Source organism: Papaver somniferum, chromosome 8 (genome assembly GCF_003573695.1).
Source record: "Papaver somniferum cultivar HN1 chromosome 8, ASM357369v1, whole genome shotgun sequence".
In the NCBI taxonomy this organism is placed as follows: domain Eukaryota; kingdom Viridiplantae; phylum Streptophyta; class Magnoliopsida; order Ranunculales; family Papaveraceae; genus Papaver; species Papaver somniferum.
In genome coordinates this window covers 148,517,463-148,532,509 of record NC_039365.1, presented here as the reverse complement: position 1 = coordinate 148,532,509, position 15,047 = coordinate 148,517,463, and the positions used below count along the sequence as shown (strand labels likewise).

At 37.4% G+C, this 15,047-nt stretch overlaps 2 protein-coding genes across 6 annotated transcripts; one reads left to right on the top strand and one right to left on the bottom strand.

Annotated features, from left to right (window-relative positions):
• Window positions 1-501: 501 nt before the first annotated feature.
• Window positions 502-8,503, top strand: LOC113303442 (putative transcription elongation factor SPT5 homolog 1). 2 transcript variants are annotated; one of them, XR_003337489.1, is made up of 23 exons: window positions 817-1,141; window positions 2,074-2,309; window positions 2,393-2,539; window positions 2,621-2,779; window positions 2,855-2,938; window positions 3,060-3,130; window positions 3,221-3,575; window positions 3,700-3,855; window positions 3,952-4,049; window positions 4,143-4,191; window positions 4,272-4,427; window positions 4,524-4,667; window positions 4,822-4,912; window positions 5,061-5,225; window positions 5,315-5,363; window positions 5,449-5,543; window positions 5,632-5,710; window positions 6,340-6,394; window positions 6,504-6,621; window positions 6,726-6,866; window positions 7,275-7,375; window positions 7,625-7,996; window positions 8,111-8,503. XR_003337489.1 is itself a non-coding variant. In XM_026552469.1 (22 exons), the coding sequence occupies exons 1-22, from the start codon at window positions 817-819 to the stop codon at window positions 7,868-7,870; spliced, it is 3,120 nt and encodes a 1,039-aa protein (XP_026408254.1). In that variant the 5' UTR covers window positions 502-816; the 3' UTR covers window positions 7,871-8,503. The 2 variants fall into 2 exon arrangements, 1 of the variants encoding a protein (XP_026408254.1); XM_026552469.1 differs by having other exon boundaries at window positions 502-1,141; window positions 7,625-8,503.
• Window positions 8,504-9,529: 1,026 nt separating this feature from the next.
• LOC113303443 (transcription factor SRM1-like) lies at window positions 9,530-14,069 on the bottom strand. 4 transcript variants are annotated; one of them, XM_026552470.1, is made up of 4 exons: window positions 13,699-14,069; window positions 13,334-13,351; window positions 12,863-13,244; window positions 9,530-10,625 (listed from the first exon to the last, which is right to left on the bottom strand). In XM_026552470.1, the coding sequence occupies exons 1-4, from the start codon at window positions 13,700-13,702 to the stop codon at window positions 10,157-10,159; spliced, it is 873 nt and encodes a 290-aa protein (XP_026408255.1). In that variant the 5' UTR covers window positions 13,703-14,069; the 3' UTR covers window positions 9,530-10,156. The 4 variants fall into 4 exon arrangements, with proteins under 4 accessions (XP_026408255.1, XP_026408258.1, XP_026408257.1 ...); XM_026552473.1 differs by having other exon boundaries at window positions 12,863-13,351; window positions 13,634-14,068; XM_026552472.1 differs by having other exon boundaries at window positions 12,863-13,351; window positions 13,699-14,068.
• Between the last annotated feature and the right edge of the window lie 978 nt (window positions 14,070-15,047).

Here is a 15,047-nt window from a genome sequence, read left to right as displayed (position 1 = left end):
ATTTTACCCTTATTTATATTGCTTGGTTATCATCATAATTGGGTTTATGTCTCTAACATAAGAAATATAACACAGGGTAAAATAGGAAAAACATGGATAATTATGAAAGCAATTTTTTTTTCTTAATCTAAGATAACTGGTCCCTCCGCCTATATATATATGTGTGGTACGCAAGGAGTATAAGGGGACAATTTCTCTCTTTTTACACAAGATACAGTGCTTTCTATCAAAATGATCCGAATTTGCCCTTCCGTTTTTTGGAACACAGTTTTAGTAAGAATATAATTAAAGGTTTGTTACAAAGTGTTTGTGGGAGAGAAAACAATCTCAAACAGACTTGAGGCTTTAGTTAGGTCTGTAATGCCTTGCTCAGGCGATCTACTTTCTCACACGTGAACATGTAACTTGAAACTGGGTAAGTTTACTGACAAGATTTTCATGCCCGAACATTTAACCGTTAGATTTTCAGAAACTGGACCCAAAACCTGAAAGTAGCATTCTAACGGTACATCCAAACTTAACTCGCTAGATACGTTCTCTCCTTAAAACCAAAAACTTTTCTTCCACCGTCTTTCACTCTGGTTAATCAAATCCAAACCCCAAATCCAACTCGAAAATCCTCTGAATTTTCACAATTTAGGTTCGTTGAATTCCATCAGGTTCCATAGAAAACCCTAATTTATCCCCTTTTCATGTTCAAAAATTTCATATATCTGTCTCTGTTGTTTCGGTAAGTTAAAAAAAAAAAATATAGAAATAGAAATAGTTATATCTGAAACTCATCAGACTAACAACGAAACCCTAATTTAGAAAAAAATGCCACGGCGGCGTGACGATGATGATTTTGATGGTGAAGAAGATGATGATTATGAAGAAGAAGAAGATCTTGATGATGATGAAGATGTAAGAGGGAGTCGTGGTGGGGGTAAGAAACGGAGAAGATCCGATTTTATTGATGATATTGCTGAAGAAGATGATGAGGAGGAAGAAGAAGATGATTATGATGATGAAGATTATGGTGGTGGTGGTGGTAGTAGTAAGAAACAGAAGAAAAAATCATCTGGTGGTTCTCAGTTTTTTGAACTTGAAGCATATGAAGATGATTCGGGCAATGAAGATGAGGAAGAAGAAGGCGAGGATGGTGTGTATATTTACTTTAACTCTGTGAAATTTGGGTTCTTTTTAAGTCTGGAATTAGGTAGATTTGATTGAGAATTAGGGTTTTAGACTTGTAAATTTTAGTTATTTTTTTTGGAATTATAAACCTTCCATTTGAACATTATATGGATAGAGCTTGGAACCCTAATTGTTCACTGATATGATTTGGTTGGAATACTTGTAAAGGTGAAACCTTTTTCAACATATAACCTTAGAAAATTTTTTGTACTCTGATATGCTAGAGGTGAATGTCCTTTCTAAGAATACAGATTCTGCGTATGTATATGATGAGGATCTGTGTTGCATAAAGAAACCTTAATTAGGGAGAAACTTCCTTTCCAATATAAATTCTCGTTTAATTTGAGTCCCTAAAAATATCTATGGAACTTAAACATTTCATGCCCACCGTAATCTATTGTAGTTGTTAAAGCAGGAGACTCATGTCTAAATTCTCACAACTCTTGAACTATGAAGAATCTACCTTTCATGCTTAGTCCTCTCATCTCAAATTTCTTACTTGCATGCTTGTGATTGACTTGTCTGTTCGGCCATATACCTCCTTGGAGGACCCACCCAAATGGTTCATCCTATTCCAATTTGCAAGGTTTCCCATCTTACTTCTCTTAAACGACAGCTCTCTCTCTCTCTTCTGCTTCCAACTTGATTTGAAAATAACAAGCATTTCTGAGGTTTGATTGCTTTCTGTTCGTCACTACTTGCTTACATTTTGGCTCGCTCACATTGGATGCTAGACACAACTTACAATAGTACTTCATGGATTGCTTAATCCAAGGAAAAAATGATTACATGGATAAAGGGGTCCTTTATTCTTCTGTTCTCTTCGAGTCTCGTTATCATTTGCAGTTTATTTGCAAATTATTACATTATTAATTTGCTCTGGAACTATGAATGCAGACTTTATAGACCACACTGATGCTGAATTGCACGAAGAAGGTGGTGGTAGAAGAATACCACGTCCTCTGTTATCCCGTGAGGATGACGCAGAAGAGATTGAAGCTCTCGAGAGAAGAATTCAGCAACGGTATGCTAAGTCTAACCATGCAGAATATGATGAAGAAACCACTGATGTTGAACAACAATCTCTTTTGCCATCAGTTAAGGACCCAAAGTTGTGGATGGTGAAATGTGCGGTAAGATCCACTGTTACTTTTGTCATTATTGCTTTATCTTCTAGTTGATATTTTACTTATAATAGTTTGTGCACTTGAACTAGATTGGACATGAGAGAGAGGCAGCTGTTTGCCTTATGCAGAAGTGTATCGATAGAGGTCCTGAGATGCAGATAAGATCTGCTATTGCTCTTGATCATCTTAAGAACTATATATACATTGAAGCTGACAAGGAGGCCCATGTGAGAGAGGTAGATGATGATTTATATCATATTTGTGTAGGTCATTATTTTTCTTTCCACGTTGACCGGTACTGATTATTTCTTTGTCAGGCTTGCAAGGGTCTTCGAAATATATATGCTATGAAAGTCATGCTTGTTCCAATAAAAGAAATGACAGACGTTCTTTCAGTTGAAAGCAAAGCCATTGATCTGGCTGAGGATACGTGGGTACGGATGAAGATAGGGACGTATAAAAATGATCTTGCAAAGGTATTAATTTTTTCCTCTGCCATTTATATGATGCTGTTGCCTTGTCTTTCTGCAATTCTTATCATTTTTTTTTAGGTTGTGAACGTGGACAATGTGCGTCAGCGGGTAACAGTTAAGCTAATCCCAAGGATTGATTTACAGGCAGTTGCTAATAAGTCGGTAAGTCTGTCTAATGCTTATAACTTCGCTTTGGAAATAGAAAAGATAAGATAAGATGACTCCTTTTTTATCTTTATCTGTAATGGCATTGTGATGGTATCAATTTCTTCTATGATTTTAGGAAGGCAGGGAAGTTGTGAAGAAAAAGGGATTTAATCCCCCTCCACGTTTCATGAACATTGAGGAAGCAAAGTAATTCTTTACGACTTTACCTTTGAACGTGTTAACAGTTTATTTTGCTTATTTCATAGAGCTCATAATTGTTTTCTGCATTATGTGTAGAGAAATGGGTATTCTCGTTGAACGTAGGAGGGATCCAGATACTAATGATTACTTTTGGAAAATTGAAGGAATGATGTTTAAAGAAGGTTTTCTATATAAAACAGTATCATTGAAATCCATTTACTCCCAGAACATACGCCCGACTTTTGATGAGCTTGAGAAATTCCGTAAGCCTGGAGATGGAGATGGTGATGTAGCTAGTCTAGCCAATTTATTCCGTGACAGGAAGAAGGGCCACTTTATGAAGGGCGACGCTGTTATTGTTATTAAAGGGGATCTCAAAAATTTGATGGGGTGGGTTGAGAAAGTTGAGGAAGATAATGTGCACATCAGACCGAAAATGAAGGACTTACCTGTCAGTGCTTTATTGTATTATTATTATTTTTGAGTACATTCTTTTACCATTTGTGATGCATCTTGTCAGAATCTTTTCAAACAATGAAAGGTAATTAGCATTTACACTGTTTCATGTTTCTCAGAAAACCCTTGCGGTGAATCAGAAGGAGCTTTGTAAATACTTTAAACCTGGTGATCATGTGAAGATTGTTCAAGGGGCCCAGGAAGGTGCTACTGGTATGGTAGTCAAGGTTGAAGGTCCCATACTGATCCTTGTATCTGATACAACCAAGGAGGATGTAAGTGTTATACGTTGTTGCAAAAATTTAGTACTTAGCGTAGTTCCTTACTGGTAACACCTGTGCATTATTAACTTGCCTACCAAATGTGTTCAGATTCGAGTATTTGCAGACTATGTCGTTGAGAGTTCTGAAGTAACTTCTGGTGTAACTAGAATTGGTGATTACGAGTTGCATGATCTTGTGTTACTTGAGTAAGTTGTTGATAATGAAATTGTGAAATTCTCTAGTTGAAATCATGTCATGGATCATTTTTTTTCTGATATATTTATCTAAATTTGATGCAGTGACACAAACTTCGGGGTAATTATACGTGTAGAGAGTGAAGCATTCCAGGTAATGACGAGTTTCTATCTCCCAAGATGGTTTGTGTTTTATTAAGTTATTGATAAATGTGTATACTGTTTCTTCCGCAGGTACTGAAGGGAGTTCCGGATAGACCTGAAGTTGCACTTATAAAATTGAGGGAGATAAAAAGCAAGATTGATAAGAGGAACATTATTGCACAAGATCGGTCCAAAAACACTATCAATGTGAAAGATGTTGTGAGGATTCTGGAGGGACCTTGCAAAGTGAGTTCTCTGTGTCTAACATTTAAAGAGCCTTTGATCTTGTAGACTAACTTGGTTTGCTATTCTCATCTTTCCACTTGGTATCTGTCATATTAGGGTAAGCAAGGTCCTGTTGAACACATATATAGAGGAATGTTGTTCATAAATGACCGGCATCACCTGGAGCATGCTGGTTATATTTGTGCAAAGTCACAAGCTTGCATGGTCGTTGGTGGCTCACGTGTGAATGGCGATAGAAATGTAAGCTCCACTTGCTTATTATTTGCTCACTCTTTAAGTTTATCTAGAGTCTCCAAGTAATATGCTGTGTGTTTTCCTTATCGGTGTAACTGTTCTGTTTTTCATAGTTGCATATGTTCTCATCCACTTATGGTGTTTGATACTACTTCTGTAGGGTGGTCCTCTCTCAAGATATCCTCTCAGAGCTGCACCTCGTGTTCCTCCATCTCCAAGAAACACTAGAGGAGGAAGACCTCCTATAGACTGTATGTTGCTTGTTTAATAGCTACTTTTTTCTCTATAGCTATGGGATTCTTATTTTCTTCCGTCGCTCCTGCTTTAATCTTGTTCTCTACGCAAGTATATACTTTTACATTATAATCTGCTACTGACTGTTGGTGTAATGCGGCACAGCTGGAGGAAGACATAATCATAGAGGTGGACGAGGGCATGATTCTTTAATTGGCAGTACCATCAAAATTCGCCTGGGTCCCTTTAAGGGGTACCGTGGGCGCGTGGTAGATGTTACTGGCACGTCAGTTCGAATTGAATTAGACTCACAGATGAGGGTTGTTACAGGCAAGTCTTTTCTTGGATCTGTATGGCAATCTGAACTGCATAAGGTCTACGTTTTTTTGTTTAGGTATAAACTCTTGGTGTCTGTGCAGTTACCCGTGACCAAATATCTGACAATATCACAGTTACAACTACACCCCGGTAATGATAGCTCTTTTATTTCTTTTGTTTCTGTGATAAAGCCTGTTAGTGGTATATTTCTTGAACATTTATATCTCTTTACCAGTGAAACACCTCGATATGGAATGGGAAGCGAAACACCAATGCATCCTTCTCGAACTCCACTGCATCCATATATGACTCCTATGAGAGATCCTGGAGGTACGCTCATTTGAATGGATGACGCTCTTTTTTAGTCTAGAAAGTTAGCCTTAAAATATTATAATTAACTATCATATAATGTTTTCAGCAACTCCGATACATGATGGTATGCGGACACCTATGCGGGATCGGGCTTGGAATCCTTATGCTCCCATGAGTCCAGCAAGGTATGTCCTCAAATCTGCATGTTCTTTGAGGCATTGATTAATTGTTAGAGTAGTCTAGCTTAGAGTAAGATGATAAGTAAACAAATATTTCCATGGGGTAGTGATGTTCACTAGTGTCTGGGAGGGCACCATGTGGATTTAATTGCAGGGGACAGAGTATCTCCAAGTGAATCAACTTTCCTTGTTATTGTAGAGGTTTAATTTGAAAAGTCGATCTTTAATAATTTCTTCGTCAGTAATAGTGTGTATAGTCCATCTTTCCCTTTTAAAACAATTCCTTAAATAGTCCTTTTATTTTCTATTTGGAGGTTGATGTCGTAGTATGTTAGACAGTCTGCTGGCCCTCCGTCTAAGATGTGGTTGGGCCACATACATTTTTTATGTGGCCCATCTTTATCTTTTGACACGCATTTACTTCGAAGGGTTTTGTTTGGTGTTTTACCTTTTGAAGATTTTATGACAGTTGTTTTCGTTAGATTGATGACTTACTTTAGACTTGATTGATTTTATTTCAAGAAACTTTAATCTATATTGGCAGACTGTCGGCTTGTTTAGTTTGTTCTGTTTTCTGCTTTATCTTGGTTCTTAATAAGCTATGACTTCTTTGAATTGTGGCAAAATCAACTCAGGGATAGCTGGGAAGATGGCAATCCTGGCTCATGGGGAGCTAGCCCGCAATATCAGGTAAAAAAATAGCTTATCCTGCATCTTTGTTTGCTCGCTGGTCGCTGCTTTGTTAATATTATCATAGATTTTGGAACCTTGACCCCTACTCTACACTATATTCTCTCAGCCTGGAACTCCTCCTGCACGATCTTATGAAGCACCAACCCCAGGTACAGGCTGGGCAAATACAACCAGTGGTAGCTACAGTGAAGCTGGAACTCCAAGAGATAACAGTCCAGCATATGGTAGTTCATCAGAAATCTTCACTCTCTTAACAATTATTAAATTCTGTGACCCAGTATTACTGATGTCCTTTTTTTTTTCTCCCTTTTGAAATTCTATTTTTCAGCGAATGCACCAAGTCCCTATTTGCCGTCAACTCCTGGTCAACCAATGACACCGGGTTCGGCATCATACTTACCCGGCACTCCTGGTGGGCAGCCAATGACGCCTGGAGGTGGTGGTCTTGATCTTATGTCTCCTGCTATTGGTAAGACTGCGCCAGTTCCTATTAGATGTCATACTGCAATATTAAGGAAGTACTATAGAAGCAAGTCTAGTACAAGAAAACAGAATAAGGAAGTACTAAAGAAATAAGCCTAGCACAAAACAGAAAGTTGGTTCTGTCAGTCATGAAAGTTTGGAAGTTGGTTCTGAAGTCTTTAAATTCCGCTTCAGTTTCCTCAGGAAAGCCAAGCCCTGTTGGGCCCACACTATCAGAACTGAACAAAAAAACACACAAATAACTGTTAGCTTCACCGTGACATGAAGTCATCACTTGGAAGCTTAATCATACTTGTTTTTCTGTATTTTTTTTCATTTCGTTCTCTATATATATGTATTTCTGCAGTTTCTAAGCGTCTCAGTACTTGGTTCTTATTGTAAACTATTCTGGCAGGTGGAGATGCTGATGGGCCATGGTATATGCCCGACATTTTGGTCAATGTACGGAAATCTGGAGAAGACTCCATAATAGGTGTTGTAAGAGACGTGCTTCCGGTAAGTCTATTTCTTAACACCCCCAGGTTTTTATATTGCCTAGCCTGGAAGTGATTCAGCATTGGATAATGTCACAATACAATGCTACAGTTGATTATATTCTTATATTCTTAATGTGTCCCTTTTTAAAGGAATTTCTGTCGATTGTTCGTTTAACCATTTGGCTTATGGAATATCTCTAGTTTACACATCACACTTTAGACAGCCTCTAAAGAACTTTTTTCTTCTTCTCATTGTGGTGATTATCAGGATGGTTCTTGCAAAGTATCACTTGGATCAGGTGGAAACGGAGAGATCACCACAGCTCTTCCACACGAATTGGAGATGGTGGTCCCAAGGAAATCAGATAAGATCAAAATCATGAGTGGTGCCCAACGTGGGTCAACTGGTAAACTGATTGGTATCGATGGGACGGATGGCATTGTTAAAGTTGATGACACACTTGATGTGAAGATATTAGACATGGTCATCCTAGCTAAGCTAGCACATTCTTAGTGTCTAAGAATTGTAATCATAGTAATAATTAACATTTTAATGTATTTTTACCATGTTTCATCCTGCAATTTATGAGCAACCAGTCTTGGAAGATGCACCCAGAAGGCCATACTCATAAAAACGCAGGTATGCAACTTTTTCAAGGAACCTTCAAGCCTTGCTCCCTGCAGATGAACACAGTAAGGGTAGTCTTCCTTGGTTCATTATGGTGTCTTAGTGAACAAGAATATATACATACAGGAAAACAAAACTGGTTTCAAGATGTGTGGAAAGGAAGAGGCGACGTGGTGGTGGTGATGAACTGTAAAGTTAAACCAAAGATGTACTTTCCTCTCGTGTCTCTATGGAGGAAGGTGGAACTGCGGGCAAATATAAGAAGAGGCTAAACCAAGGAGCTTCACAGTGTAACTTGTATGATATCAGGCAGGGTGAGCTGGGTCTGTAATTTTCCGTGTAATCTCTTTTATAGTATTTCATAGGTTTAGCAAGTCAATGGATCAAGTGTACGCGTGTTTGGTTGTTTCTTTTCCGTACACTCACATGGTTGTGTGTATAAGTGTGCATGGGCTGGAATAATATGACGTATAACTTCGTTTCTGGTTGGTATAATGACATAATGTATGTTGTAGCATAGTCGGCAAGAGTTTCAGTCTGAAAACAGAATTTCTGAAAGTTTTGAGTAGTAGTTGATAATATCAGCCCCCAGTTTGGGAAAAGATGTGCGAGAACTGGGATCACCGGCGCAAAAGCAATTACCAAGATAACTAGTCTTGTCGGGCATAGAAAAACACCAAGTGAACTAGTCTGGTCGGGCATAGAAAAGCCAGCATGGTTTGGGGTCTGGGCGTTATCTTACTTGCTACCTTTTACCTTTTCTCATTGATGTGGGAGTTGAGCAGGTTTTTATCAAAAATTTACATCTGGTTGCGTGGCAATAAAAACGATGGTCAAGGGAAATTACATGTCAAAGAGAGCACCAATCTGGAAAACATTGTAACAATACACAAGTAAATTGATCAGTTGAAAAACATGAAGTTTGAAAAGTTAGTACTTTCCGCATCAACACCTGCAAGGTTTAGCTGCATTGCCCATAGAATAGATTTTTTATGGGTTTTTGGATGCATGATGAGAGTCGGTACTTCCTCTTTTCTTCCGGTAAGTGATGCACTAGCAAGATCTCCAAACTGCCATTCCTTGGGAAAACCAACGGAAATGATCAGAACTGCAGCAAGTTTGTGCTGTGTTTAAGGTGTAAATGACCAGAACTTGGCGGTAGTCTTACTCAAAAGATTGTAAATATCGCCTACAAGGTTAAGAAAACAGAAAAGCTTCTCGAGCTCCAGTTATCTCTTTTAGTGAAGACAGTGAAGTGAAAGACAACGAGACCAACTACCCCCATATATTGCTACTGCCTTCTGGTTTCGTTTACTGCCCTAACTTGAAGCCTAACAGCAAGGTTGCAGCAAATTTTCTTTTGTTTAATGATTGTCATGCCAGCATAAAGAGGTTCACAAGTTATAACGGTCAAGGCATATAAACCAGATTGAATTCTCAAAAGGCTTCCAAACTAGTGGTTAGAACCACAAACTAATGTGATTATGAGGCATGGGCAACTTAAATTGAAGGAGACCACAGAACTTCTAGAAACTGATAAAATATGCGTCTACAGACATCAAAGTGATAAGGTCAGTCTGAAAGCTTGAACATAAAATGCTCAAGGTTGCCAATACCATACTTCGGAGAATCAAATATATAATGTAACCATTACTCATGACGTCCATTGTTCTTCAAATTAACCGAGAAAGAAACTAAAGCGTCTGCAAAAAATGTTCAGCACAATATGCGCCCCAAAATGCTACCTGGATTTTCTTCTTTACATCTATACCTTCTCAAATATCCTGTTTTCCATTCCCACCTAAAAGCTAAAACCCTGCCTAATCATGGAGAATGAACATATGAAAAGGAATCTACTATCAAGTCCTTCTGCCCTAACACCAATTTAACTCCGACACTGGAACTTTCTGATTCACAGTGTTTACCTTTTCCACTATACACAAATCTTCTAATTCTTTCTTCTATGACTTAATATTTGATCATAACATAACTCGATGCTCGGATACTACTGAAATTCTCAAGAGTGGGCATTTAATAAGATTTACCAGAACTTTCCACCTCATTGCCTAATGTTATTTCGATTAAACTAGTAAAAAGGATACCCAACATGAGAAAATCTACTCTCTTCTTACTTTCTCTGTACATTCTATTGCAGTGTCGAAAGACACAATTCTACCTGTGAGGCATCGGATATGTCATTGGCGGCATGCTTGGAACTGGTGCTCGAATGCCATATGCCATGTGTGGTGGTGCAGAAAGATTAACCGGAGTACCAACTGCTGGAATCAGAGGTCCTCCAACTGGCTGGCCTATGGTAGGAGCACCGTAGACCCCGACTGCAGGAGCACCAGACGAAGGCTGAGCTTGTGGTTTGGTAGATTTGCTGGAAGATCCACCTCCAGGTGCGGCCCCATTTGTTTGGCCTGTGATTGGTCCTTGGGGTGATGATACATCTCCGCTTCCCACACTGGTGATGTCATGGATGCTAGATCGTCTTCTATCCTTGTTCATAGAGTTCAAGCGAATAAAATATTTCTGTGCATGGCTAGCCACTTGTGTAGGCGTTCTTGACACAACAAAGTTTCGGGATATACTTCGCCAATCGCCTTTCCCGTATTTGTCCAATCCAAGAAGAAATAACCTGTTTCATCAAGAACCAAAACCGAGATACTAAATATGACTTCATAACATAAGAAACTACACTATGCCGCTTACTTGGTGACATAAAGAAATAAATACATTTTTAGTTTTGAAGTGATTATATAGAACATCTTAATATGTAAGGTATCTCACCAAATTTAACACACATGTTTCCACATCCCTAAAAAGAAATCAGAAAGATAAAGAAGGCAAGTAACCATGCTGACACGAGTCACGGAATTTAACAACAAAGAAGTATTCACATGTTTCTACTTCCCTATAAAGAAATCAGAATGATAAAGAAGGTAAGTAACCAAGCTGACACGAGTCATCGATTAAACAACGAAGATGTAATCACATGTTTCTACTTACCTATAAAGAAATCAGAAAGATAATGAAGGCAAGTAACCAAGCTGATACGAGTCATGGAATTAAGCAACAAAGAAGCAATCTGTCGCATTAAAAGTACCAAGATTATCTATTATTGGCACTTTATCACATATCAACATGGGTACCGGAGCACATTTAAGTTAAAAGAAACAGGTTATTGTTAGTTCTAAAGAAAGAAGAGAAAGGTAAAAAAGAAAGAAAAAAGAGCATTTCTATACTTCCTGTCCTAGTCAGGATGAACCAAGTTTTGTCAGCTTAGGTTTTTTCTCTTTGCATATTGTGATCTTGTAAAGCCAAACCGTTTCTATCAGTATGCTGTTTCTAATAACTCATAGCATATTACTTCAGTGACGAGGATAAAAGTCTATGCCCTTGCTTGGTCACAATTGTGTTAGAAACTTTCCATTATTTAATTATTATGGCCTTAATGTCTAAGGAATTACCAACTCTATTTCTCTTTTCACTAGGAAGAACTAAGTGCTAAACAATGTATAGTGCTGTTGGCTCAAAGGGAAATGAATCACATTACGACCAAACCAAGAGAGCACCAATCTGTGACAACTATCTTCAGGAGAGACGTGCTGAATAATCTCTTCCAAATTCCCAGCACATGAAGGCACTTTTATCTCATTACAAGCTACTGATAAACTCCTTGTTAACACTCCTTAAGTTTTACTCAGATAGAAAAATGGAAATTGAACAGTTAATTAGTAATACCACTCATCAAATCCATTTAAAGGTTATGACTAGCGACAATGTCACCATCTAACAGTACATGACGCTTTTATCCCATCCCCAAGGGATTTTACATGTACTCAGTCTTGACTCTTGATTTACTCTATTTGCTGAAATAGGCAATGGACAAATTCAAGCTCATGTTTCTTTTACAGCGATTCCGATTCTCCAAAACTGTTTTCATTACTTAAACAAAGGTTATTCATAGGTCAATTCCTCTTTTCATCAGCAAGGTGTTTTTTCCTATTATATCTTTCATCTCTTCCATCAATTATTAAAAATTGCTCAAATGGAACTTCAAACCTTTCAATGATATAGATACTAATTTTGGTAAACAGACAGAGTTGAAACTAAATTCTGTTTTTAAGAGCGAATTTGAACACATGCTTGGGTTTAGAAATACGATCACATGATTAACACCCGCATGAAACTTATTCAAATAAAGTATACGACAGATGACGTATACAAAAAAAAATTGTGACCAAAACGAAAATCAATCCATATCTATACACATGTGGAAAAAGTAACTAAAAGTAGTAAAGTTAAAGTAAAGAAAAGGTTTGGATAACCAGATATGAAGTATTATGCGGGATAAGTGAGAACTGGAAATTATATTAAACTATTATAAGGAGGGTATGGGCATTCATACTTCTATTTAGATATGTCTGACCAAAGTTTGATTGTTTATTCAACGACGATTGTAAGACAGCTAAAGAACTACACATCAATGGTACAATTTAGCAGGACAAGGGGCCAGCTAGGGTTCACAAACAAACAAGAAAAAAATGCAAGATGAAGAAGCTTTTTGCAACTCATGCAGTCGAAGTTGATGGAAAGGGAGACACTTTAAACCCAAACCCCCCCGAAACAAACTTAAGATTCTATCACAAGCAATTTGGCTGTAAGATATCCAATAGAAGTAAACCACTTTCTATGATATGTTATTTAAATAAGATTATAACAACCCCACTAATCAGAAGACTAATGCAAAAGTACCGAACCACTACCAAAAGCAGTACATCAATATAAACAATTGCAAGATATTTCTGTAGCTGTATATTCATAGTCCAAAAAACAAAACAAAAAGAGAAGTATAAGTACATATCAGTTTACCTGTGTTCATCCTCTGTCCACGCAATTCCCTTACGGCGTTCTTGATCAGCTCTTGATGACTTGCTTCCATGGTTTGACTCACTCTGAAAATGCGCAAGATGAATTCCACCTTTTTTACTTGTCCCACCTTCACTTGCATGTTCAGTTGAACCCTCTGAAGCTGAAATATAGTTGGGCAAAGTCACAAGTCCAGCCTCAATATTGTTAACATCTTCGACTAAGAGTTCATAATGATTCTTAATCTCTTCTGCGGTTCTTCCAGGTAACGCTTCAGCAATTTTCTCCCAGCGATCGATTGAATCCTCAGGATTTGAAATTATAGCTTTCTCAAATGCCTTCTCCTCCTCCCTAGTCCATGTAGAGCAACTATTCATGTTCTCATCTGCAGTCATATCTAGACTCCGTTTATATTGGCTTCAAGAAGTTTCATCAACAAGAGAAATAACAGCTTTCAGATCTACTCTATTCTACCTCTCAGCAACAGCAGCCCTGATATTTGAAACCATGAATGAATTACATTCAAAAGCAAATTAATCAAAATTTTCTCCCCTTTCCACCTCCTAGATAGATGGCATGAGACATAAAAACAGATATTTTTCTAGAAGAGCTCTTGGAAATTGGATCTCAATTATTTTCTGTGATATGAAATCAATACCTACTGGTTAATTGGTAGATTGGAATTATTTTATACACAAAGGGTCTAAGTATCAATCAATTTCTTTTTCAATTTTTGGGGGATGCAATAAGAGTGGGTGCACAGAAGTGTCAGACCTGAAAGAAGGTAAACCACATAGAAGCAAACAAACCCAAGAAGTGCCAAAAGAAAATCTGCATACCCATAAACTGCCACCGCCACCACCACAGTCACCACCTCCGCGAAGTTACCAAACTCAAAAGGATGATGATGACCAAAGATGAAGAATTGAATTGTACTACTGTTAAATGCCCAACCTCCTATTGATGCAAAAGGCAAAGAATACTAAATTAGATCATGAGATATACCTGATTACAGTAGATGTAATTAATGGCGGTTTGAAACAAGATAGATATAGAAATTTAATAATGACGGCGACTACGACATGAAGAAATGAGAATTTGGGGTTTCTTTTTTGGACAATAAGATGTTGAAATAGACCACAGAACTAAAGCACCAGTTGTTGTTCTAAATGGTTATAAATGGTGGGTTCTCAGTTTACAAACACCTGGTTCACTCTACAACCCCACTTGGTAAACACATACCCATAGAAATAACAATCATTTCACAAGAATCACAACAATCCTTTATTTTTTAACTTTTACCAATCAAGTTTAAAAACCAACACCATTTACTATTCTAAATCATCAAAACCCTCACTTTTTACTATTCGAAGTCATGAATACCCTAAACCCCATTTCTTCACCTAAAAGTAGATAACAATCAAATCTATCCTCATCATGCCACTCTAGTTTGGTTCTCAATCTAATCAGTAAAAACTTAAAAAGTCATTATACTTTAGGGTTTCAAACATGATAATAAACAAATAACCAATCCTTTTCTACAACAAACAAACAAATTATGGCTACACTATACTTTTCCCCAAGTTTTTTAACCATGATATTGACAACCCAATTTTTTTTCCAGATTCCTTACCCCTTTTTTTTTCACAGCAATAGAAAAGATTGATTCTTCAATGAGTAGTGAAAAGAAAAAAAAAAAAGAAAAGCTGTGAACAGAACAGTAACACGCAAACTTACAAATAAGAAGTTAGATTTCATTAAAATCCAAAGAAGAAAGTGGATTGAAACAGTGAAAAAAAAAACTAAGTAGGAAACATTTTCTACACAACCATTTTTTTCTTCTCAATAGCTGTAGTGCCAGTGATGGTTCTATAATTTAAGTGGACCACTTATCTCAATAATTCCCCAAAATCCATGAATCCCCCCAAAAAAACTTGTTTCTTCTTTTCAGTACCAAAACCAAAGGCCAGCATTAGTGTCAGAAATTATTAACCCAGAAAAACAAAAAAACTGAAATTTATTGAAAATGAATAACCTAAAAACATGAAAAATCTGATTTTTTTTTTTTAACAAGAGGGCAAGTCTAGAAATTTTGCATGACATTGATGGATTAAATTGAAGGATCCACACGAGTAATAAGAGTCAGTACTCAGAAGGTTGGTCCCATTTTTAGTAACTACTTGCAAAG

Excerpts from the sequence above, each read along its gene's own strand:
- LOC113303443 (XM_026552470.1), bottom strand. Across the intron at positions 10,626-12,862 it reads TGGACAGAGGATGAACACAG|GTTATTTCTTCTTGGATTGG; the intron begins GTAAACTGATAT and ends TTGATGAAACAG.
- LOC113303442 (XM_026552469.1), top strand. The coding sequence starts at position 817 with ATGCCACGGCGGCGTGACGATGATGATTTTGATGGTGAAGAAGATGAT. Across the intron at positions 4,428-4,523 it reads TTCTGGAGGGACCTTGCAAA|GGTAAGCAAGGTCCTGTTGA; the intron begins GTGAGTTCTCTG and ends CTGTCATATTAG. Across the intron at positions 5,544-5,631 it reads TCCTATGAGAGATCCTGGAG|CAACTCCGATACATGATGGT; the intron begins GTACGCTCATTT and ends TAATGTTTTCAG.